General features: G+C 43.1%; 1 protein-coding gene across 1 annotated transcript in view; it reads left to right on the top strand.

Annotated features, from left to right (window-relative positions):
• LOC122816492 (dynein axonemal assembly factor 8-like) overlaps positions 1–25,872 on the top strand; it is a 3,534,829-nt gene that overhangs the window by 2,580,136 nt on the left and 928,821 nt on the right. Inside the window, exon 23 of the mRNA XM_044089323.1 lies at positions 22,641–22,694. Coding sequence (XP_043945258.1) covers positions 22,641–22,694 — 54 coding nt within the window. The remainder of the gene's footprint in view (positions 1–22,640; positions 22,695–25,872) is intronic.

Raw genomic sequence — 25,872 nt, 5'->3', positions numbered from 1 at the left:
TTCTTTCCATCAGATAATGCACAAATATTCTCACAGTTTTCTAAATGTATATCTCTTTCATAGGTTCATACTAGGCTATCTGCCCTAGGGCATTTATAAGCCTAGCCAGAGTGTATTTGGCTTTCGCCACCCATTTTAAATTAATTTTGATATGCCCTTTTTCGAGGTTAGTATACTGTGCCTCTGTCTAACAGTGACACAGAAGTGATACCCGGGGTAAACCTACGATCCCCCATCCACTCATCAAGATTCCTCTTGAAGAGAGTCAGTGAGGGACTCTGCCTAACCTGGACTGGGATTTTATTCCAGAGTGAAGGGAGCCTCTGGGTTATGAATCTGTCCCTCCAGCATGTCCTATTTATTTCAGTGCTGAGGTTCAAGTCTCTCGAGCACGTAGCTCGATGGGATTTGGATTTTCTGAGGTGCGGTATGTCCATTAATTCCGGGTTGGACATGGCTTTATACGTCTGGCACAGATCACCTCTGAGCAGGCGGTATGCCACTGAGTAGAGCTGGAGTTTCTTTAACCGGGCAGCATATGGCATCTGTTTGAGCCCTTTAATCCTCTTGGTGAGGTACTTTTGGGGTCTTTCCAGTTGCTGCAGGTGTCTGGTAAGGTACATCCCAAAAGGGGCATTGTACTCAATTATGGGCCTGATGAGGGATGAGTAAAGAGGCACGATGACCTCCCCTGATCTAGATGTGAATCCCTTCATGATTAGGTGGGCTGTATAAAATGTTTTTCTAACCACTCTGGCCACGTGGTTGTCAAATGAGAGATTGCTATCAACTTGGGTCCCCAGGTCCCTAATTACTTCTTTTGTACTTAATGGATTACCACTTATGTGGTAATTTGTGGGCACTTTGTTTTTGCCAAAGTGGATGACTATACACTTTTTGGCGTTTAGCTTGAGGCCATGGCTCTGGCACCAGTTGTCTGTTTCTATGAGGCCCTTTTGGAGGATGCTTGTGTCGGCTGGAGAGTCGATTATGACGCCCAGTTTGCAGTCATCTGCGATCTTGGTCAGCCACAGTCCTTCCATGTTGGCCTGTACCTCTGAGAAATATATACCGAACAAGAGAGGTCCCAGGACTGAGCCTTGTGGGACGCCACTAGTAACTGGTTTGGAGTCTGACATGGCTCCAGCAATTCTAACCATGTGGGTTCTGTCCTTGAGCCAGTTTGCAACCCATCTAGTGACATAGGGGTTTATATTTAAGCTGGTGAGCTTATCTATAATGCCCGAGTGGGGTATTGTATCGAAGGCTTTTGCGAGGTCCGGGTAGGCTGTGTGGACCACCTTCCCCTCGTCAATGGCCTTGGTGACTGTTTCAAAGAAATCAACCAGGTTTAAGAGGCAGGATCTGCCCTTAACAAAGCCAAACTGGGTAGGATCCAGTGTCTGTAGGTCCCCAATATCTTTATTTATAAGGTCCATGATGATCCTTTCCATAGCTTTGCAGACCAAGCTAGTCAGGCTTATGGGGCGATAGTTTCCAGGATCCGTTGAGGCACCACCTTTGTGGAGAGGGACCACCATTGCTGTATGCCACTCTTTGGGTATATATCCTGTAGTAAGGCTGAGATTGAACAGTAGTTTTATGTTTGGGTTTAGCTCTTCTTGGAGTTCATGTAGGACACAGCCTGGGACACCGTCTGGTCCCATTGATGCTGGTTTTTTTGCTTTGGAGAGGGCGGCTCTTACCTGAGCATCTGAGATGTCAGGGGGACAGCACTCTGCTGGGATAGATATTTGCCCTTTTGGTGGGGTGGGTGGAGTTTGCGCTGAACCTGTCAGCTAGGATGTTGGCAATGTCTGTGTGTTCGGTGTATTTTTTGTCATTTTGGACTAATTCTGAGCATATCTGGGAATTCCCACCCAGGTTCCTAACATAACTAAAGAAAGCCTTGTGATTATCCTTAGTGTCCTGTGCAATTTTTCTCTCAAAGCTGGCCTTAGACGATTTTATGAGTGCCCGTAGTTTTTTGCTAATACTGATCAGAGATGCCTTTCCTTTTTGGGATTTTGCTCTATCATGTAGTAGCTTCCTCCTTCTATTGTATAGTTTGTTTATGGCTGAGGTCCACCAGACAGGACGTCTGACTTTGGAGGATTGGGTCTTGATTTTATTTGGGAATGCATGATCCATGCATTCCTGAAGGTGTTCATAGAATGCGTTTATAAAGGATTCTGCGGTCTGGGCCGTATTTTCCACAGGCCCGGGGGCTTTGAAGGATTCCACCTCGGTTTTGAGGAGTGTGAAATTTGCTTTAGAGAAGTTTTTCACTGTGGTTTTCTGGGCAGGGGGTGGGGTCGGGATGTGAATATCCAGTGAGATTAGTTTCTTCACATTTCTTGAGCTAAGAGGTTGAGAGGCACATATGAGGTCAGACAAAATACAAGGAAAATCAGGTATGTTCTGCAAAACTAAAGTGACGTACCTGATTTTTGTTGTATTTTTTTCCATCTCTCTTGCACCTCTAAACTGTCCAAAGGTTACAGTTTTTTTTTTCTTAAAAAAAAAAAAAAAAAAAAGCAGTGGAGATTTTCCCATCTCCATTGCTTGCTTTCTGAAGCACTGATGAGCTGTGCAAGTCCCATATCCAGTACATCAAGGAAACCCTTGGATACCGAAAAAATGCAGAACAACACCATGGCGCCATTATATAAAAGCAGTATTTAAGAAAAGTGTGTAATTTTTTCTTAAATGTCATTGTATAATAGCAATAACTCACGGCTGGGTGTGGGTAATGCTGGATTTACCCATGGTTGGCTTTGGTTGGTCACTCGGGTTTCACCTTCGTGACCAAAGCACATCAACAGTGGGTAAATCCAGTACCCATTGCTATATTATCAAGTACTAGGAGAGTCATTTTCAGTAACAGTACACTAAATCTGTCAGGCATTAGGACAGCTTGACATGTAAAACTTTTGCAGGCTGTCTCAGTTCATCCTTCTCCATAATGCAGCCCAGTGTTCTTCCTCTCAAGATCTCTGTAGTTGTACTAAGCATTCATGTGGAATGGTGACCCTAGGTTACCTGTTCTACAGTTTCTGAAAAAAAGGTTGTCAAATTGTGTATGTATCTGTCTAATGTTTTTTCTGAGTTATCTTGCCTCCATTCTAGTTCTTTCAAAACCCATCTAGATGGCTAGCAGTTCAGCAGATTTTTTTCCTGTTTTGTTTCTCCTTACTTATTTGGGTCTCCTTTGTTTTGGCGTGGGGTTTGCTTATAGGTTTTCAGGGAAGTACTAGGCTAGCTGCCCTTGCAAGCCATTTTAAGCCTAGCCAGTTTCCCTTTTTGTGCTCAAAATAACCTGTCTTGTTTTGTTATAGATTGATCTTACCCATCCCATGGTTGATAATTAAATATTACCCCCAATGAGAAAAAGAAGAAGCTGACACCTCCTAATTTCATCTTCCTGGGATCATACCATAGATAATCTGAGGGAATTCATGCATGGGATAAAGCATTTAGGAGTTGAGCTGCCTCAGTCCATTATTAGTGTAGAGGGCAGTCCTGGGTAAATTTTCTGTTTCCCATCCTTAGATCTGAGTTGCGTTTGAAAATGGACAGGGTTGAACTTTGTTTTATGTGGATGTGGAGTCTATTCCAGAACAGTGCTATCCTCTGCAAAATATACCTGTCCCTCCAAACCTTTCTGTTGATGTTGCAGGAGAGGTTTAGATCCCTAGACAGAGTATTTCTGATGCCATTTACCTTGCTGATGTGCAGTAAATCCATCAGTAATGGGTCAGAGGATGCCTTGTATGCCAGACACAGGTCACCTTATAGCAGTCTGAAGGATACTGAGTGCAGAGACTAAGATTTGAGTCAGTCCATGTTGTTTAGGCCTTGTATAGTTTTAGTAAAGCATCTGTGTTGGCTTTCCATTTGTTGCATGTGTCTGTACAGATACATGCTATGGGGGGCAATCTGAAATAGTTATCTTCATTTTATCTGCAACCTGTGGGTATTCGGATCCATATCGGATCCGAGCCGGCAACTTTTCAAGCATCTGCTCTGAGCTCCAAGCTCCTCCCCTTACCCATAACCATCTCCTACCTTCCCTCAGATCTCATTTGCCGCTTCGTGCATCAGCATCGTGATCTCCGTAGCTCTGAGCATAGGGTTGTAGTAAGTGCCTTTTTGGTCCTTTTTCTTGAGTTGAGAGTGTGTTATCAGTTAGTTCCTTTTCCTCCCCCAAATGCTTGTTCGTTGGTATATAAAAAAAAAAAAAAGTTTGTAGGGCCTCCTTCCCCCATAGGTGTGCGTGCTTATAGTGCGTTGAAGTTTGGTAGGTGAGCTGTGTGTGTGTGTGTGTGTGTGTGTGTGTGTGTGTGTGTGTGTGTGTGTGTGTGTGTGTGTGTGTGTAGAATGGCTGATCAGCCCAAACCTACTTTTAAGAAATGCACAGAGTGTGTCCATAAGCTTTCACCAGCGGATGGTCACACTCTGTGTGTTGTTTGCCTGGGAGTTCCCCATTTATCAGTGCAGTGCAGTGTGTGTGCCGGTTTTAACCCTAGGGCCTTGAAGGAAAGGAAGGCCAAACTGGTGGCTAAAGGCATTCTACCTGCTTCGACGCTGGACTCATCAGCCTCGGCCTCGGCTCCAGCAGCTGCTGCCCAACCTCCCCCTCAGGCTGAGACTCACCCTCCAACTAGATCTGTTGAAGGGGATGCCAAAGGAAGAGACAGAAAAAAGGATAAGGACAGAGAGAAGAAGGGGGGATAGACCCCGTAAACGGTCTCCAGATCGGAAGTCGCTCCCTAGCCTGCCATCTAAGATGTTGAGACCTACATCTCCTCAGCTCCACTCCCCGAGATTCTCCCCGGAGCCAACGGAGCGTTTGGATCTGAGGCCTTCATCCAGGTCATCGCAGCGACCAGCCAGATCCGAATCGGTCGCTTCCTCCCACTCGACTCGGAGTCCCTCTGAATTGGATATGGACAGGATGATGAGGAAATTTATTCGCAACCAAATCCAGATGGGAGTCTTGCCAGGCCCCTCTCCCTCTGGGGGGGGGGGCCTTCATGCCCTTCTTTCATCTGATTTCTCCTTCCCCCATCTGACCTGCGGTTTCAGGGTTTATGGATCCGAGGATCTTCGGAGCTGGGGGGTCGGCACCGACAGTTCTTCCAACCTCGACTCCGGCGATTACCTCTAGTTCCTCGGATCTGACCAGTTTGGATCCGAGCAACTCTCGGGGCCGAGGACGGGGAGTCGGATCCGAAGGGATGGAGGTGTCTTCGGCTCTGACATTGTCGGATCCGAGCCGTTCCTTCTTAGCTCCAGCTACCCCAGCCTTGGCCCTGATCCTCACTGCGGACCCGGGGAGAGCTTCCTCCTTGTGGGTGCTAAGGAGGTGTGCTCTCTATCGGCATTTGATATGGTGGAGAGGGTTCTCTCCTAAGGATCGAGACCCCAGCCTGCTTCCTTGGATTCCGCCCAGACTCCTTCGGATTCGGTTACGACTTCCTTCAGCTTGTCCCAGGGACAGCCCGTGCTAGAGGAGCCCCAGGCAGTTCCCCTGGAGGAACCCCCTGTGGCTCACGAGCCCTCTTCAGAGAGTCCCACCAAAGAGGGTCCCTGTAAGCACTTGTGTAAAAGGAGGCACCTGGACTCCCCCCGAGTCCTTGACAGAAGACACTGATTTAGATGAAGGAGAAGGTTCCCCTAGGTCACTTCCCCAGGATTTCTCCTTTGGAGACGTAATGGAGATCCTCCACCACAGGGGAGGTTGGTCAGCCCTAAAACCTTCTACGGATGAATCAGTGTTTCTGGAGGCTTCTGGCACAGGCCCATCTACTTCCTGGGTGTCCCCGCCTGTGGATCCCTTAGTAGATCTTATCACCATGTGGGCATGGAAGGAGCCTGACACCATAGAGCTGATACCTAAATGCCTGGACAAGATTCTCTCTCCACCATCAGACAGACAGGCCTGGTATAAAGGATCCCTCGTGGATGCTATGGTGGTTTCAGCAGCCACCAAGAGGGAACTGGATCAGGTGAGTTCCTCGGTTCACCTTGTGGACAAGGAGTCCAGGGTGGTGGATCAATTTGGGAAGCAAGTGTATTCTTCAGTGACATTTTCCCTCCGAGTGCTGAACTATTTGGCACATGTTATACTACTGCAGTGAGACCTAGTCACAGAGTTAGCTGAGTCGCTCCCAGAGTCTTTGTCACTGGAGGACAAGCGTCTGTTCTCCGCGAACATGTCAACTCTGAAATCAGTATCAAACATGTTTATGCAGAGGGGGACAGGACAGATGCCACCCCAGAGGCAGAGGGGTTCAGAGGAACTTTGGGTTTAGGAAGTCCTTCTCGGACAGGCCCACGCAGCAGCCCTGAGGGGTGCCCGACTCCGGATGCAGTTGGGGGAAGATTATCATTGCACCCAATGGCTTGGGAGTCCATAACTGCAGATCGTTGGGTGCTTCAAATAATATCCAGAGGCTACATCATCCCTTTTTTGTCCCCTCCCGTCCAACCATACCGCCTCCCAGATGTCCCACCCACTCAAAGGGAGAAGGCAGCGCTAGAGTCCGATCAGTCCGGATCAAGAGTTTACTCCAGTTTCTTTTTAGTGCCAAAAAAAACAGGGGACCTCAGGCCCACTTTGGACTTGTCAACCTTAAACCTGGCTGCTGCCAAGCAGAAATTCCGGATGGTCACCCTACAGTCCATTCTACCTTATCTTCGAGAATGCGACTGGATGTGCTCGATAGACCTCCAGGACACTTACTACCACATCAAGATTCGCAGAAGCTCCAGGAGATTCCTTCACTTCCGGCTGGGGGCCAATCATTTCCAGTTCAGAGCCCTACCCTTCGGTCTCACCACAGCTCCCGAGTGTTTACCAATGTAATAGCAGTCATAGCGGCTCACCTGAGGATTCAGGGAATTCAGGTATTCCCTTACGATTGGCTCCACGCTGCTTCCACCAAGCGTCTTCTTTGCTTAGCCAGAGACTCCTTCTTTCATCTTACAGACCGGCTAGGGATCACTATCAATGTTTCCAAGTCCCTCTTGGACCCGGTGAAGTTCTTGGACTTTATCGGGGCACGACTGGACACCGTTCGACTGAAAGTCTTCCTAACTCCAGACAGGGTCCAGACCCAACGGGCCCATATATCAGTGGTTCTTGGCCCCAGGTTTCCAAAGGCAGGCGATGTTCTCAGAGCCCTGGGCTCTATGGCTGCAGTAATCTCTATCCTCCCCTGTGCGCGTCTTCATATGCATATTCTTCAATGGACTCTAGCCGTACAGTGGTCTTGGCTAGATCTCCCCATGGAATATCCAATTCAAATCAGCAACGCCTGCAGGGCGTCGCTTCTCTGGTGGCTCCAATCGCCGGAGATCTTAGCGGGACACCCATTTGTTTCACCCACAGCCCAAGCCACAGTGACCACGGATGTCTCCCAGCTCGGGTGGGGGGGGGCATTATCTGAGGAGGACGGTCCAAGCCACGTGGTCCCAAATCGAGACCAGATTGCATATCAATGTTCTGGAGAAGAGAGCAGTGCTTTTAGTGTTGCAAGCCTTCCACACTGTTCTTCCTCTGGGGATTATTGCAATTCAGTCAGACAACATGTCGGTTGTCTGGTACATCAACAAACAGGGAGGAACCAGATCTTACCGTCTGTGTCACGTGGCCATGAGAGTGGGGGATCTCCACCAGTCGGTTTCTGATTGCAACGCTTATCCCGGGACCCTCCAACTTAACGGACAGATTGAGTCAGGTTATTCTAATGCCATACGAGTGGTTTCTGAAACAATCGATAGCAGAGGAGATCTTCCTTGCGTGGGGTCAGCCTTGCTGCGATCTCTTCGCATCTCCTTCCAATGCGAAGTGCAGCGAATTCTACACTGATCCCCTCACCAGGGGATCTCCCTAGAGACACTCTGGTCCATGCTTGGCCTCCCGGGTTACTGTATGCATATCCCCCATTACCTCTCATTCTGAAGTTTCTTCAGAAAGCTTGCCGACTGGAGTGCAAAGTGATCCTCATTGCCCCGTTCTGGCCTCGTCAGGTGTAGTTTCCCTTCCTCTGGTCTCATGTTCTAGCTCCTCCTTGGATTCTGGATCTCTGCCCGGATCTCATTTCTCATCCCTTGGGCACTTGTCCGCCCAACCTGGACAGCCTCAAGCTAACAGCTTGGTTACTCCAGTTCCCTTGATTGCCAGGACTCCCAGTCTTTCATCTTCAGTAAAAACTATTCTGGTGGCTTCCCATAAGGCCTCCACTAGGAAGATTTACCTCAGTAAATGGAAACGATTCTCTATTTTGTGCTATGTATAAGAGCCTTAACTGTGCTGCTCTAAAATACCCCCTCAAATTGGTTAATCCTAGTCCACCTTATTCTGTTGGAAGAATCAGCTTATCCCACTTGACCCTTGCTATCTTCCCTTCCCAGATAAAATCCTTTAACTCTTTTTTAATTGCTATCCACAACTTCTTCTCTGGATATGCCTAACCTGCATATAAGACTAACGGGACTAAAAACATTTTAATAGTTTGTATGTTCGTATCCATATAACAAAGCTTCCAGTTTCTCAATTTTTGTATTGTCTTCTGTTTAGCCTCTTCCCACATATCCTTAGTTGCCACAACAGAATCATTAATATGGCTATTGTTGGACCAATTTGTGTGTGGGTACATAATTTACTGCTATTGCCTTTGTTTTAGTTTCATTAATTTTGTATCCTGAGAAGATTTGAAACTGTCTTAAAATGTTCCATAAATCTGTAATGTGTTTTTTCTGGTTTTGTCATGTATAAAATAATGTTATCTGCAAATAGAGCTAGCTTTGCCTGACTACCATACCAATTATATCCTTAAATTTCTGAATCCCTTATTTTCTTTGCCAATGGTTCTAAATATAATGCAAACAACAAAGGGGAAAGCAGGCAAACCTTGCCTGGTTCCTCTACTCAAGCAGAAGTTATCAGAGAGGACCACACCCACTTTAATTTTTTCCTCTGATCCCACATATATACTCCTAATCAACCTTATAATTATATCAGGGTAAGCAATTGCTTCCATTGCCCTGCTCATGAAGTCCCAGTCTACTCTATCAAATGCATTCTGTGCATCAAGATCCACCAATAACAGTGGTATCTTCTTACATTCTGCTTCCCTCTGGATCATCAATGTTCTGTTAATATTGAGAAATGTTTGCCTCTCCTCCGCAAAACCACATTGATCCATATATATATATATATATATATATATACTTTGATATCACTTTTGCCATTCCTTTAGTCATTATAAACATAAACACTTTTTGGCGTTTAGCTTGAGGCCATGGCTCTGGCACCAGTTGTCTGTTTCTATGAGGCCCTTTTGGAGGATGCTTGTGTCGGCTGGAGAGTCGATTATGACGCCCAGTTTGCAGTCATCTGCGGTCTTTGTCAGCCACAGTCCTTCCATGTTGGCCTGTACCTCTGAGAAATATATACCGAACAAGAGAGGTCCCAGGACTGAGCCTTGTGGGACGCCAATAGTAACTGGTTTGGAGTCTGACATGGCTCCAGCAATTCTAACCATGTGGGTTCTGTCCTTGAGCCAGTTTGCAACCCATCTAGTGACATAGGGGTTTATATTTAAGCTGGTGAGCTTATCTATAATGCCCGAGTGGGGTATTGTATCGAAGGCTTTTGCGAGGTCCGGGTAGGCTGTGTGGACCACCTTCCCCTCGTCAATGGCCTTGGTGACTGTTTCAAAGAAATCAACCAGGTTTAAGAGTCAGGATCTGCCCTTAACAAAGCTGAACTGGGTAGGATCCAGTGTCTGTAGGTCCCCAATATCTTTATTTATAAGGTCCATGATGATCCTTTCCATATCTTTGCAGACCAAGCTAGTCAGGCTTATGGGGCGATAGTTTCCAGGATCCGTTGAGGCACCACCTTTGTGGAGAGGGACCACCATTGCTGTACGCCACTCTTTGGGTATATATCCTGTAGTAAGGCTGAGATTGAACAGTAGTTTTATGTTTGGGTTTAGCTCTTCTTGGAGTTCACGTAGGACACAGCCTGGGACACCGTCTGGTCCCATTGATGCTGTTTTTTTGCTTTGGAGAGGGCGGCTCTTACCTGAGCATCTGAGATGTCAGGGGGACAGCACTCTGCTGGGATAGATATTTGCCCTTTTGGTGGGGGGGGGAGTTTGCGCTGAACCTGTCAGCTAGGATGTTGGCAATGTCTGTGGGTTCGGTGTATTTTTTGTCATTTTGGACTAATTCTGAGCATATCTGGGAATTCCCACCCAGGTTCCTAACATAACTAAAGAAAGTCTTGTGATTATCCTTAGTGTCCTGTGCAGTTTTTCTCTCAAAGCTGGCCTTAGACGATTTTATGAGTGCCTGTAGTTTTTTGCTAATACTGATCAGAGATGCCTTTCCTTTTTGGGATTTTGCTCTATCATGTAGTAGCTTCCTCCTTGTATTGTATAGTTTGTTTATGGCTGAGGTCCACCAGACAGGACGTCTGATTTTGGAGGATTGGGTCTTGATTTTATTTGGGAATGCATGATCCATGCATTCCAGAAGGTGTTCATAGAATGCGTTTATAAAGGATTCTGCGGTCTGGGCCGTATTTTCCACAGGCCCGGGGGCTTTGAAGGATTCCACCTCGGTTTTGAGGAGTGTGAAATTTGCTTTAGAGAAGTTTTTCACTGTGGTTTTCTGGGCAGGGGGTGGGGTCGGGATGTGAATATCCAGTGAGATTAGTTTCTTCACATTTCTTGAGCTAAGAGGTTGAGAGGCACATATGAGGTCAGACAAAATACAAGGAAAATCAGGTATGTTCTGCAAAACTAAAGTGACGTACCTGATTTTTGTTGTATTTTTTTCCATCTCTCTTGCACCTCTAAACTGTCCAAAGGTTACAGTTTTATTTTCTTAAAAAAAAAAAAAAAAAAAAAAGCAGTGGAAATTTTCCCATCTCCATTGCTTGCTTTCTGAAGCACTGATGAGCTGTGCAAGTCCCATATCCAGTACATCAAGGAAACCCTTGGATACCGAAAAAATGCAGAACAACACCATGGCGCCATTATATAAAAGCAGTATTTAAGAAAAGTGTGTAATTTTTTCTTAAATGTCATTGTATAATAGCAATAACTCACGGCTGGGTGTGGGTAATGCTGGATTTACCCATGGTTGGTTTTGGTTGGTCACTCGGGTTTCACCTTCGTGACCAAAGCACACCAACAGTGGGTAAATCCAGTACCCATTGCTATATTATCAAGTACTAGGAGAGTCATTTTCACTAACAGTACACTAAATCTGTCAGGCATTAGGACAGCTTGACATGTAAAACTTTTGCAGGCTGTCTCAGTTCATCCTTCTCCATAATGCAGCCCAGTGTTCTTCCTCTCAAGATCTCTGTAGTTGTACTAAGCATTCATGTGGAATGGTGACCCTAGGTTACCTGTTCTACAGTTTCTGAAAAAAAGGTTGTCAAATTGTGTATGTATCTGTCTAATGTTTTTCTGAGTTATCTTGCCTCCATTCTAGTTCTTTCAAAACCCATCTAGATGGCTAGCAGTTCAGCAGATTTTTTTCCTGTTTTGTTTCTCCTTACTTATTTGGGTCTCCTTTGTTTTGGTGTGGGGTTTGCTTATAGGTTTTCAGGTAAGTACTAGGCTAGCTGCCCTTGCAAGCCATTTTAAGCCTAGCCAGTTTCCCTTTTTGTGCTCAAAATAACCTGTCTTATTTTGTTATAGATTGATCTTACCCATCCCATGGTTGATAATTAAATATTACCCCCAATGAGAAAAAGAAGACGCTGACACCTCCTAATTTCATCTTCCTGGGATCATACCATAGATAATCTGAGGGAATTCATGCATGGGATAAAGCGTTTAGGAGTTGAGCTGCCTCAGTCCATTATTAGTGTAGAGGGCAGTCCTGGGTAAATTTTCTGTTTCCCATCCTTAGATCTGAGTTGCGTTTGAAAATGGACAGGGTTGAACTTTGTTTTATGTGGATGTGGAGTCTATTCCAGAACAGTGCTATCCTCTGCAAAATATACCTGTCCCTCCAAACCTTTCTGTTGATGTTGCAGGAGAGGTTTAGATCCCTAGACAGAGTATTTCTGATGCCATTTACCTTGCTGATGTGCAGTAAATCCATCAGAAATGGGTCAGAGGATGCCTTGTATGCCAGACACAGGTCACCTTATAGCAGTCTGAAGGATACTGAGTGTAGAGACTAAGATTTGAGTCAGCCCATATATCAGTGGTTCTTGGCCCCAGGTTTCCAAAGGCAGGCGATGTTCTCAGAGCCCTGGGCTCTATGGCTGCAGTAATCTCTATCCTCCCTTGTGCGCGTCTTCATATGCATATTCTTCAATGGACTCTAGCCGTACAGTGGTCTTGGCTAGATCTCCCCATGGAATATCCAATTCAAATCAGCAACGCCTGCAGGGCGTCACTTCTCTGGTGGCTCCAGTCGCCGGAGATCTTAGCGGGACACCCATTTGTTTCACCCACAGCCCAAGCCACAGTGACCACAGATGTCTCCCAGCTCGGGTGGGTGGGGGGGCATTATCTGAGGAGGACGGTCCAAGCCACGTGGTCCCAAATCGAGACCAGATTGCATATCAATGTTCTGGAGAAGAGAGCAGTGCTTTTAGTGTTGCAAGCCTTCCACACTGTTCTTCCTCTGGGGATTATTGCAATTCAGTCAGACAACATGTCGGTTGTCTGGTACATCAACAAACAGGGAGGAACCAGATCTTACCGTCTGTGTCACGTGGCCATGAGAGTGGGGGATCTCCACCAGTCGGTTTCTGATTGCAACGCTTATCCCGGGACCCTCCAACATTTTAGTGGACAGATTGAGTCAGGTTATTCTAATGCCATACGAGTGGTTTCTGAAACAATCGATAGCAGAGGAGATCTACCTTGCGTGGGGTCAGCCTTGCTGCGATCTCTTCGCATCTCCTTCCAATGCAAAGTGCAGCGAATTCTACACTGATCCCCTCACCAGGGGATCTCCCTAGAGACACTCTGGTCCATGCTTGGCCTCCCGGGTTACTGTATGCATATCCCCCGTTACCTCTCATTCTGAAGTTTCTTCAGAAAGCTTGCCGACTGGAGTGCAAAGTGATCCTCATTGCCCCGTTCTGGCCTCGTCAGGTGTAGTTTCCCTTCCTCTGGTCTCATGTTCTAGCTCCTCCTTGGATTCTGGATCTCTGCCCGGATCTCATTTCTCATCCCTTGGACACTTGTCCGCCCAACCTGGACAGCCTCAAGCTAACAGCTTGGTTACTCCAGTTCCCTTGATTGCCAGGACTCCCAGTCTTTCATCTTCAGTAAAAACTATTCTGATGGCTTCCCATAAGGCCTCCACTAGGAAGATTTACCTCAGTAAATGGAAACGATTCTCTATTTAGGCTTCTCAGAGAAACCTGGATCCTTTTACAGCCCCTGTTCCTGCAGTGTTGGATTTCTTAGCCAGTATTTTTCAGCAAGGGGCTAGTTCGTCCACTGTGAAAGTACAACTGGAAGCTATTTAGAATTTCCACGTTGGCAAAAATATGAATGCCTTGGCCTCTTCTAGACTCTGTAAGGCTTTCCTTAAAGGCACCTTTCTTTTGTGTCCTCCAATTAAGGACTCTGTTCCTCCTTTGGACCTTACCTTGGTTCTCCAGGCTTTAATTTCTCCCCTCTTTGAACCTGCAGTATCAGTAGATTTGAAGTTCTTATCCTGGAAGACAGCCTTCTTAGTGGTCATTATGTCATCTTGGAGGGTTTCTGAGATTCAAGCTTTGTCTGCCGTGCCCCCCCCCCCCTTACTTGATCTTCCATAAGGACAGAGTTTCTCTCCACACAAACCCTTCTTTCTTACCAAAAGTGGCTTCTGAATCAAACATTAATCATACAATTAACCTGCTTGTTTTCTTTCCAAAATTTCAGAACAAGGGTGAATATAAACTGCATTTGCTAGATGTTCATAGACAACTTTGTTTTTATTTACACAGAACACAACCCTTCTGTAAGTCTGACCAGTTATTTGTGTCCTTTTCTAAACCCTTTCTGAGTAAAGCCATCTCCAAGGTTTCCTTAGCTAGATGTATTACACAATGTATTTTGCAAATGTATAAAGACAAAGGTCTGTCCCTGCCTGGTCCTGTTAAAGCTGATTCTACCAGATCTATGGCAACTTCTGCTACCTTTTGGTCTAGGGTTTCACTGGATGACGTGTGCGGCAGCAACTTGGGCAAGGTCACATACCTTCATTTCTCATTATAAGTTGGATTTAATCTCCAGAAGGAGAGCATCCTTCGACTCTGCAGTGCTCAAGAATATTCTTCCATGAGGGCCTCCTAGGAGTTTGAGTAGCTGGGTACTCTGTCCCACAGGTTGCAGATAAAATGAAGTTAACTACTTCAGATAAAGAAGTTATGTACTCACCATAACGTTCCATCTGAGTAGTTACACTTCATTTTTCTGCAACTGTCCCACCCTCCTTCCCCCGAACCTGCTCATGGTTTATTGTAAAGTTGAGTTGCTGATTAGTTTGAGTAGTGGCAAACTCGATCTGAGGGAAGGTAGGAGATGGTGATGAGTTATGGGTAAGGGGGAGGAGCTTGGAGCTCAGAGCAGATGCTTCAGAAGTTGCCGGCTCGGATCCGATATGGATCCGAATACCTACAGGTTGCAGAAAAATGAAGTGTAACTACTCAGATGGAACTTTATGGTGAGTATATAACTTCTTTTTATATTCAATGACTGGCCTAATGAGGGTTGAGTAAAGGGGAACATCTAGACATAATCCCTTTGTTTATAAGCTATGCTGTATAGAAGGACTTTCTTTCAACAACAGATACATGTTGGTCAAAAGTTAAGACACTGTCCACATAAGTTACCAAATCCCAAATAGCTAGGCCAACTCTTAGGGGCATATTGTCAGTGCAGTAGTTCAGTGGGGTAGATGACTTCCCAAAGGATACAATAATGCATTTTTTGGCATTTAGTTTCAATTTATGACTTTGGCACCTGTTATTTAGGACAAACCTTCCTACCGAATGGCAATTGAGGAATTCAGTAACTGTTCTTATATCCAGTTGAATCTGCAAACTAGTCAGCCAGTGCCCTTTTGGTATTGTTTTTTACTTCAGAAAAGTAGATACCAAACAGGAGAGGTTCCAGCACAGAACCATGGTGGACTCCCCTGGTGACTGGTCTCTTTGTGGAGGTAACTTCCCCTATTTTGATTATCTGAGTCCTATCTGTGAGCCAGTTGGCAGTCCAGCAGGTGACATAGGGAATTATTCCCAATTTATTTAGCATTTCTACTATGCTTGAGTGGGGAATTGTGTCAAAAGCTTTAAAAGAAAGCTTTTAAAAAGCTTTTAAAGTTTTACTTTAAAAGAAAGAATGACTCTCGTACTTATTTTAAGGGTATCTCACTTTTTATTGGTTCTTCTGAACCTTCTTTTCTACTTAGTATATTTTCTTATGTTTATTTCCCCTTGTCATTGCCCATATTTATTTCCCTTCTATGCATTGCTGAGTATAGTTAAAAAATGTTGTAGTTGTTGCTACTGCTGTTGTGAACTGTAGTAGGGTCTTTGGCCAACATTCTTTCTGAAACCATGATCTGTGCAGAAAATAAAAGTGCAGTTGCCACTGGCTAGGTAACATAGAGGGATAAAGCCCCTGTATATAGCCCTTTTAACCTGTGTCCATATAGCAGTTCAGGCACTGGAAGAACTGGGAAGGAGAGGGTGGAAGTGAGTGACTTACACTGGTTTGCCCATGCTGATGGGGAAGGAGATGAGGTCATTGTCAGACAACTATTTTCCAGGCAGGATGAGGCCTGGATGTTAGCATTTTCAGTAATACCAGTAGATGTGGGTTTCCTTATCCAAAACCAATTTTTGTAGCCCTCAGTGGCATGTCTGTGGGAGTGCGCACACACATAAGCAGGGCATAGGATGTTACTGTGGTGATGCAAGTGCTCATGTCAGCCAGCAAGGGTGGAGTTAGGCATGTAATTATCTGTTATTGGTAGGGCACATATGAGGGCACAAACCATTGTCTTGGCTAACTGTATTATGGCCTCCCTTGATCCCCTTCCTGCCCAGCTAGCTAATATTCAGGATGGTGGACTGAATAAGCTTGCCTCATAGGGTAAAAACTTGGTGGTCAGCAGACATACTAGGAAATAATATGTTAAAGTTATAAATAATAATAATAATAATAATGAAAAAAATAAGTACGCATATGAAAAAAGTGAAATTGTAGGTAAACATCTCTTCACAACCGAACCATAATGGGAGAGGAGCACAATATTTATAGGTGCCCCATCTGTAAGGCTTTTACAAGAAAGAATAGATAAAAAATATAGCTCAAGATTTTAGTGCATAAAAAAATCCCTTTCCAGTATGAGCTAATGTCCTCATATTCCATTGTTAATATTCCGAGGCTTTCTCTGAGACAAAAGCTCCATAATTTTTCCAAGATAGCCCCAAATCCCCCAGCCTTCCTGTCCAGTCTCAAAAAAAAAAAACTTTTGGTTGTACAATCTGAGTTTGCTGTGTAGTTAACCAAGTCTCAGAGCCTTACTAATTTGATAGTTAAGAGATGGTTACTAAATATTGAGCCATAGACTAGCTTCTCAGAGAACTTGCTCATTAAGTTTGATTATGACAGCTTTGCAGATGCCCTTTGGAATTAAAAGAGGAGATTATCTGTTGCCTTTTCCCCTTCTGGTTCTTTTGGAAAAGTGTCATTTTATTTGTGCTTCCATAGAATATAAGTTTTCTAGGCTGTCATCACCAGCCCTCATTTCATTAGCACCAGTGTCGCAGTTGCAGGCATAGACTCTTTAGGCATTGTAACTAATGTAACCTTTATTGATGCTGGGGACCTGTGGTGTGTTTTGTTCTCCACTTGATGTTATTAGAGCCATCAGTGACCTTGCCTTTGTTGCCCTCTGTGCCGATGGCCCCAACACTGTCGCTGTGGATGAGGACTTTACTACTGTCCTTGATGCTGACCCTTTCAGTATTGACATCGCTACCGGTGAGCCCAGTTATGCAGAAAGTCAGTTGGCAGTTCTGATCTTGATGCGAGTATGCAGACTTCATTGCAACAGTTGCGTATGTCCTTTGTTGCCCCAGTGCTGACATAAGTTGTAGAGAAGTCCTTTACTGAGCCCTCAGTGCTCCTTCCAGTCATACAGCTGGACTGAGGGACCGAGGGTTCTGTGTAATTTGCAGTACCTCTTTAGTGAGGAGATCATCATCTTTCTTTTCAACCTCCCATTATAAAGATCATTAGGAAGGCAAGTACATTAGGAAACGTATATCAACAGTCCTATTGCATCAGTGATCCTGCATGTGGATATTGAGTTGGATAGAGACTCACCTATATACCCCTAGTGCCCCCAGATTTGAGGAGATATGGGAAACAATGAGACAGAGGGAATGGGATGACCCAGTTGCTTAATGTTCTGTAGTGGATACTTTACCTCTCTTACGTAACTTTTAATTAAAACAGGGTTTTCTTACATACTAATGTTTCTTTATCTTCAGAGTTGTGACATAATTAAATGTAACCTCTGTATAACCTTCCACTTTTGCTTTCTTCACTGCTTTTGACATACACCATCAATGGAGGTTTTTCATTTATATGATCAAGTCTATCCAAAAGGATTCTCAGCTTATTTCTTTGTCTGACAAAAACTTGGGTATACCTTTTGTAAATGAACTTTGGCAAAATGAAATATGTATTCGGTTTTGTTAAAGCAAGAAGAGTAAGCCTCTTCCTTCAGTGCCGAAGGCTTATTTTGCAAAAAGGTTTCTAACTCTCATTTATGAAATGCAGCTTTAGGTGATATTTATGTAGAAGCTGCTTAAGTCCATCTTAATACTTTGATAAAACACTATAAGTTGGATGTGAAATCCAGATCCTGATTTTCCTTTGTAAACTCTGTAAAGAGAGGTATATTTTCATAAGGAGTGTTAGGGACAGTTAGCTTGGGACTTTTTTGCTGTTAATGAGCGTACCAGAAAAGAAAGTATGCACAATAATGACATATCTGGGTGAGCTGGTCCATCTTTGGTAACATACCTACACTCCTTTCTCCTTATCTCTAAGAAATTGGTCCAGAGGTATAATACTGTGCTTTTGTCCACTTTGTGCTGTATACTACACATCTGGAGAGAGAGCATTGCATACATTGTTGAATAAGGAAGGAACCAAGGTAACCTTGGAAAGTTAGTGTGCTGAGCTGTCCTAATGCCTGCCTGTTCATACCTGCTCATCCAGATCTGTTGTTATGTTCAGCATATAATTTTTATTTGTTATAAAAAGGATTTGTTTTTCACTTTCTCTGCCCCTGTTGCTTGTTGACTATCAGACCCCTCCTGGCCAATCAACCTATTAGTTCCCCATTGTTTGGGCAGGGGCTGACCATTAGGACTAGATTGGGGGTTTTTCTTCTTAGCTTGGCATGCTGAACTGAAGGGGGGACATACTGATCATGCCTCAGTCGTACATGGGACATTGCCAGCAAGCAGACCTGTCCCCTACCCTTAAACATGGAAAATGGTTTCCCCAGTCTCCACCTGAAAAATCACACTTCATTATGTGCTCACTGAGCACTCACTGCCCTCCCATTCCCCCTTGGAGAGGCAGGCAGACAGTGTCCCCCTTCACTACCTTCTCTCCCTGTGTGGCTTCTCCATTGTCAGAGCATGTAATTCAACTCCAGTCATCTGTGTCACAGTAAGCACTTCATTCCTCTTATTTGTTATGAGAAGTACAATAAATCACTACCTAGTTTACTGAGACCTCCGTGTAATGGAACAATAGGAACAAGACATGCAGACTTTAAGTATGTTTCTTTAAAGCTGCTGCATGTTAGAAAATGTTCATATTTACATAAACACCATAGAAGGGGGTTCCATTCCCAAGAAAGAACAAGACTTGCTAGAGCTGTCCTAAATGTTCTACTGTCATACCTTTTCACCACCCAGGCTTCCTGATGGTTTCTACACAGGGTGTTAACCATTTGTTTTTATTAACTACTGTGATGCATCTTTAGAATTAAAATAGTGCACTTGACTGGGATGCCAACTTTAACAGTAGATCTTAAGGATGGAATTATTATACAATTAAGTTACCCATACCACACTTTAAAGCTGTACAAAAGATAACCAGTTGTATACTTTTGATAGTACTTTAGCTTTGTGTGAGTCCATTTTGTAAACGTTGCCTTCAGTATAACCACAGTTTTATACTTTTTCAGTTTATAGTTTCTTTAGTGTGCTTTATCTTTGAAGATAAAAAAAATTCAGTTTATTAGAATAAAATAAAACCATAAGAGTTAGTGAAACCAGAGACACAAGACTTCAACAATACAATTATCATTAGATGTAAGACCAACTCAGACTCAGAGAGATATGATAAATACTATTGGCAAAATGTGTGCCTAGTGCTGTGGACAAATGGTAGGATAATCACTGTGTATTTATCAGCTTTTATAACAGTTTACTGTGTAAAAGATCTTTTACTAAGGTGGATACCTCACTGAAGTATACATTTTTTTAAATATGGATTGTTTGAAATCTGTAGTGAATTTCTTAAGCAAACTTGTACTGGTTAGCTGAAGAATATTTGTGCTCCTAATTTCTCCTTCCAGTGAAATTTGAAGAAGCCATGGTCGGTTAATATTTTTGTTTTTTCTGGCCTAGAATGTTGTACTGTGGCAGTAGTCCAAGTTTATCATGTGTAACATAATCTTGGTGAAAGACCATACCCTTACAAGAATTTTCAGAGCCATTGGTGATTGTTTTTGCAGTGTATAGCTCAGTGTTGACCCAGCTGACCCTTCTTATGATAAGGGTGAAGAGTTAAGGGATTAATTCACACATTTATTCCTGTTATGCTTTCCAGGCTAGTTTGGATGGTAATTTATTATCATAAACAGCATTCATCTTTCAAGTGTCAACATATTGCTTTTAGTTATTTAAAAGTCAGAAAAAGAGGAACCTGTTTACACTACAAACATGGAGTATACAGATGTTCCAGATATACTGTATGTACTGATATACTGTATCAGGTCTAAGGAACTGTTAAGAAGTTTTTAGTAATGGAACAAAATAATATTTGTCTTACATTACAGAATTTTTCTGGCAATTTTACAGTTGACTTCAACCCCTACCTTTCTCCCTGTAGTTACTTCCTTCACTAGGGCTTTGGTCTACTCTCAAGGTGAATTTCTTAACATCCATGTTGAACATATGATAAATTGGTTATGATACAAGACCTAATCATATTCCTCTATATTGTGGGGATTATCACAGCAGTAAGCAAGCTGAGCAGAATAAACCCAGCTCTGGCTTCTTGTCTGATGCCGACAGGAGATTATTTACTTATAAATTCATTACTTGAGTTGGCAGTTGCTGTCAAGTGGTAAGAAGGGCATTTTATATTGCTCATCTCATAAGTAAGGGCATTGCCTCCAGAAAAAAAGAGGTTATAACCCCCCTGTACTGTTTCCTCATCAGGCCAGTAATAGAGTAAAATGCTCCCCTTGGTATGTTCTTTTCTAAGCACCTGCAGCAATTGATTGGTGAGACCACAAAGGTTCCTTAAAAGGAAATTCAGGGTCTTCAAGATCTGTCTTATGCAGACAGACTGAATCATTTTCACTTTACTCTGTGTCGTAAAGACTGCTCAGAGGCAACCTGTGCCTTGCATATAGACCATTATCTCACTGAGGTTTCTTGGAAATCTACATATTCACAAGTCAAATAGCACATGGGTCACTCACTCAAAGGACCTTACCTGGTATGTGACATCAACAATACGTGCTGGAGAGACAGATTTGTCTCACAGAGGTTGCCTCACCCTTGAACAATCTTCCTATCCATGTTAAACAAAGCCTCTGTTTGGCCCTATTTAAGCATAATTTGGATGATTGGATGGGTAACTGGAAATTCACCTCAGGAGTTCCACTTGTCCCCCTCTTGGACAGGGGCAGTAGGTACTGATTTTAGTGTCTGTTTGAACCAAACACCCTTGGGAACATGGGTTGAACTTGGCTAGGCTTGTAAGGGCCCTGGGGCCATTAGCCTAGTAACCTCCTACGGTCCTATGTTATTGGTTGCTTTTTCATGAAGGAGTGATTTCTCAGTCCTTCGAGTGTATGGTGTTTTATAGTCAGCTCACAGCCTGTTGGAGAAATAATGAGACATTTTTTTGATCTTTTGGTGATTGCTCTTTCTCTAACATGTAGTGACCCCAGTGTATGAATAATAAATTAAGGGAATGCATGATGAGTCCAAGGACGCTTGCCTCCAGGAAAAATAAATAAATGAAATTAAACAATTAAAAATATTTATTTTCTGATGCTTGCATTGTTTTCAATTGCTTGAGATCTGTACAGATATAAGTACATGTGTCACAAGCATATCTTTACTCAGAGTGGCAGGCACAAACAGTTTTTGCCAGAGAAGTGTGTTTCTAGGCACGTATCCTCAGGTGCTATTCCCATTGACAGCCTGCAGTCATCTTGTGGGATCATCAAGCATTGTCAGACTGGAAGGTATAATCCCTCCAGTGTTTTCTGGGTTTGCCCCTGGGCCTCCTCCAATTGGCTACTCCTCAAGGTGACACACAAGGGGTCATCCTTACAAGGTGTCTATAAACTACCTCAGCTGACTTCTGTTAAGCTGGAGAAGATTAGCGACTGCATTTGAGATCCACCTGGATTGCTGAGCTCCTCACTCTGTCATGGAGATTGAGCCTAGGAACCACTTTTCTGCTGCTTGAAACCATCATTTCATCCTTTTGGTCACTGTCCAACGCTAATGATCATAGGTGAGGATGGAGGACATAGCTTAACGGATAAACTGAAAGCTTGATCCTGAGACTCTGTTCACACTTCACCACCATAGTCCATTTCAGTGCCTGTCATAGTACTGCTGTTGCACTCAACCACTGATAAATCTCCCTGTTGTTGCCCTGTATTAAATTGAGAACACTATCACAGTTAGCCAGTGCACAGGTACTTTCCCAGCTTTACTTGCAGCACTGAAAATGCATTTTAACTGCAGTGCCCCAGTAATGTCTGGTGCCTTCAGCATTAACTGTCCTGTTTATCTACTATTTTTCTTATGCATGGTGGTTGTAGCAACTGTTGGTATTGTATTTAAGTAATTGTGCCATGTATGTTGATGTAATGTTTTTGCTTCAGAAATGTATTTCTCCGTTAAGTCACACATACACGTGATCTTTGTAGATTGTGCTGTCTTTTTGGCTGATTTTGTTTATATTCTTTTCTCACCTTACTTGTAAATAGTTTATGGCCCCTGTATTTCAGTCCACCTGCCTTTTTAAAATAAATCAGAAAAAATGGTCCACTGCTGTTAGAATGATGTAAAGCAGAAAGTGGTTGTCAACTGAAAAGATTAAAAGTTGTAGAATGACAGGGATTTTACTGGCTAACAGAAGACTTTGCTTAAGCTTGTGTCAGTTGTTACATTTTTAATGACAGCACTTGCAAAATAAGAAGTTGTATGATTTGCTGACAGCTAGAGTGAATTAGACATAACTTGAAAGACACTCCCATTTTAAAGTTTACCACATACTGACTGCTTTTTCTTATGTCAACAGAAATCCAAAGGCGTGGTGTGTCTACTGAGTCCATTTTCAAGTTCATGCTGTCAGGTAAGGAGTTCTGCTTGCTGAAGCATGTGTTACATTGCTTAACTGTGTTCCTAAACTGCCCAAATTAATTGAGTGAAAAAGCATGGCTTTGATCATCTCCCCCACCCCAGCAGCTTTATGATATTCCAGGACGAAATTGCCAGTTTTGTATAAAATTAATAGAAAAACACCTGAAGAAATGCCATGCTACTCCACTAACAGAAAACAATAGAACACAGTAATGGTGTGATTTATTGGATGAACATAGGCCTTTCTTTACAGCTGCTTGAGCTTTTATGTTAACATGAACCATTCATCAGAAGTTAATAAGTTGATGATGTCAGATATAGCCTTTAATACCCGCTTGTTATTGGAAAGAGATTGAGAACAAGACAGTTATTTAAAAATACTGTTGGTATTAAAGGATCATCCTACTGTGGAGCTTGGTTCTTCATCCATATGACACAGTTGTTTATAAACAAAGGGTTTTATTTAAGTATAAGAATGTCATTGTCCCACTTTACTCAGCCCTCATTAGGCCAGTCATTGAATATAATGCCCCTTTGGCATGTATCTATGCAGACATACAAAACAACTGTGTCGCCCACAGAGATACCTTACTAAAAGCATACAAGGCCTAAACAACATGTCCTACATGGACCAACTCAGTGTCCTATCAGTATACTCTGTATCCTACAGATTGCTAAGAGGTGGTTTGTGTCTGGCATACAAGGCATCCTCTGACCCAGAACTGATGGATTTACTGCACATCAGCAAGTCCAAAGGCATCAGAAATACTCAGTCTAAACCTCTTCTGCAACATCAGCAGAACGGTTTGCAGGGACAGGTATAGCTCACGGAGGATATCGCTGCTCTGGAACAGACTGCCCATCCACATTATAAAAGTTTATCTCTGTCCATATTCAAGCTTAACTTGCATCTATTATGGATGGGAAATAGAAAATCTACCCCAGCGCTACCCATTGTACTACTAACGGACAGAGGCAGCTCCTAAATGCTTTATCCCATGCAAGAGTCCCCTTAAATTATCTATGGTATGATCCCAATTATTCTCATTGGGGGGGTAATATGTAATTAGCGACCATGGGTTTTGTAAGGGCAATTTCTAACCAAATAGGATAGGTTAATTCAAGCATAAAAAAAGGAAACTGCCTAGGCTTAAAATGACACACAAGGCCAGCTAGCCTAGTACTTACCTATGAACTTATTTAATGTACTGTATTTTGCTGTGAAAAAAAAGCAATAAAATAGTGGCAGAAACCAAAAGAATTTTCTGCTTCAAAGGACAATAAAATATTTATGTAAAATAATATAAATAGAAGTTTGTAGCAGTTAATTAATAGAGCCGTTGCCGAAGTATAGCAGGCAGTTTGACAGTGGCTCTGCGAGGTTTGTTTTGAGTTTAAATTATGCCCTCCAGTGGTCATATAGAAAAACACACTTAAAAAAATTCAGCAGTAAATATCCAAAACCAGCTCTTCAAGATACTTGTACTGCATTCATTCTCCTGAATAATATGAAACAGATTTAATAGGTTGTAATGCATACAGTGTGTGTGGGTGTGTGCACGTAATAACTCCAGAAAAAAGACTATTGACTATATAAGAGAGTTTTAGTCATTAGTGTGGGGTTTGTGAGGTATCCACACACACATAACTTTTGTTCTAGTGACTTGTTGGCATCCTCCACTGTCACATATTTGCCTGCTGATTGTAAACATGTTGATTGCATATAGGACTGTAAACTTTATTCACTCCATACATATCAACTTTTATACTTGTACCATTACCCGATTATTACATGTATGCAGAATATTTGCTGCTAAGGAAATCTAAAAATATAAAGTGCGTTGTTGCTGTGACATCTTCTTTTGATACTCTTAACGTATCCAACTATTCATACATTGGATATAAAAAGTGTACACACCCCTGTTAAAATGCCAGGTTTTTGCAATATAAAAAATGAGAGCACAATATATTATTTCAAAACTTTTCCCTCCTTTCATGGGACCTATAACCTGTACAATTCAATTGAAAAAACAAAGAAATCTGTTAGAGGAAAAATATAAAGAAGATAAAACATACAATGCACTGGTTGCATAAGTGTGCACACCCTTAAACTAATACTTTGTTGTTTGTGCACACCCTTAAACTAATATTTTGTTGAAGTACTTTTTGATTTCATTACAGCATTCATTCTTCTTGGGAACACACCTGTCATCAATTAAAGAGACTCTGATTTAACCCCAAATAAAGTTCAGCTGTCTTAGTAGGATTTTCCTGACATTTACTCAGTTGCCTGCTACAGCAAACGTCATGGCTCGCAGAGAGTTTACAAAACATCAAAGGGATCTCATTGTTGAAAGGTATCAGTCAGGAGAAGGGTACAAAAACATTTCCACAGCATTGGCTATACCATGGCACACAGTGATGACAGTCATCAAAAAGTGGAGAAAGCTGGACATCCCTCCAAAATTGATGAAATGACAAGATGAAAACTGGTCAGGGAGGCTGCCAAGAGACCTACAGCAACCTTGAAGGAGCTGCAAGAATTTCTGGCAATACTGGTTGTGTACTACATGTGACAACAGTCTCCCATATTCTCCATATGTCTGGACTATGGGGTATTTTTGCAAGATGGAAGCCTTTTCTTACACAGAAAAACATCCAAGCCTGGCTAAAATTTGGAAAACAATACATATGTCTCCCAAAAGCATTTGGGAAATGTGTTCTAGTCTGATGAGACCAAGGTTGAACTTTATGGCCACAATTCCAAAAGGTACGTTTGGCGCAAAGCATGGCGGTGGCAGTGTCATGCTTTGGGGTTGCTTTTCTTCAGCTGGAACTGGGGCTTTTGTCAAGGTGGAGGGAATTATGAACAGTTCCAAATACCAGTCACTTTTGGCCCAAAACCTTCAGGCATCTGCTAGAAAGCTGAAGATGAAGAGGAATTTCACCTTTCAACACAACAATGACCCCAAGCATACATCCAAATCAACAAAAGAATGGCTTCACCAGCAGAAAATTAAGGTTTTAGAATGGCCCAGCCAGAGCCCAGACCTAAATCCAATAGAAAGTCTGTGGTGTGACCTAAAGAGGGCTGTGCACAAGAGATGCCCTCGTAATCTGACAGATTTGGAGTGCTTTTGCATGGAAGAGTAGGCAAATATTGCCAAGTC

This window comes from Protopterus annectens, chromosome 12.part0, assembly GCF_019279795.1.
Source record: "Protopterus annectens isolate FY-2018-M chromosome 12.part0, PAN1.0, whole genome shotgun sequence".
NCBI lineage: Eukaryota > Metazoa > Chordata > Ceratodontiformes > Protopteridae > Protopterus > Protopterus annectens.
Note: the sequence above shows the minus strand (reverse complement) of the source record. Positions and strands in the feature narration are given on the sequence as shown.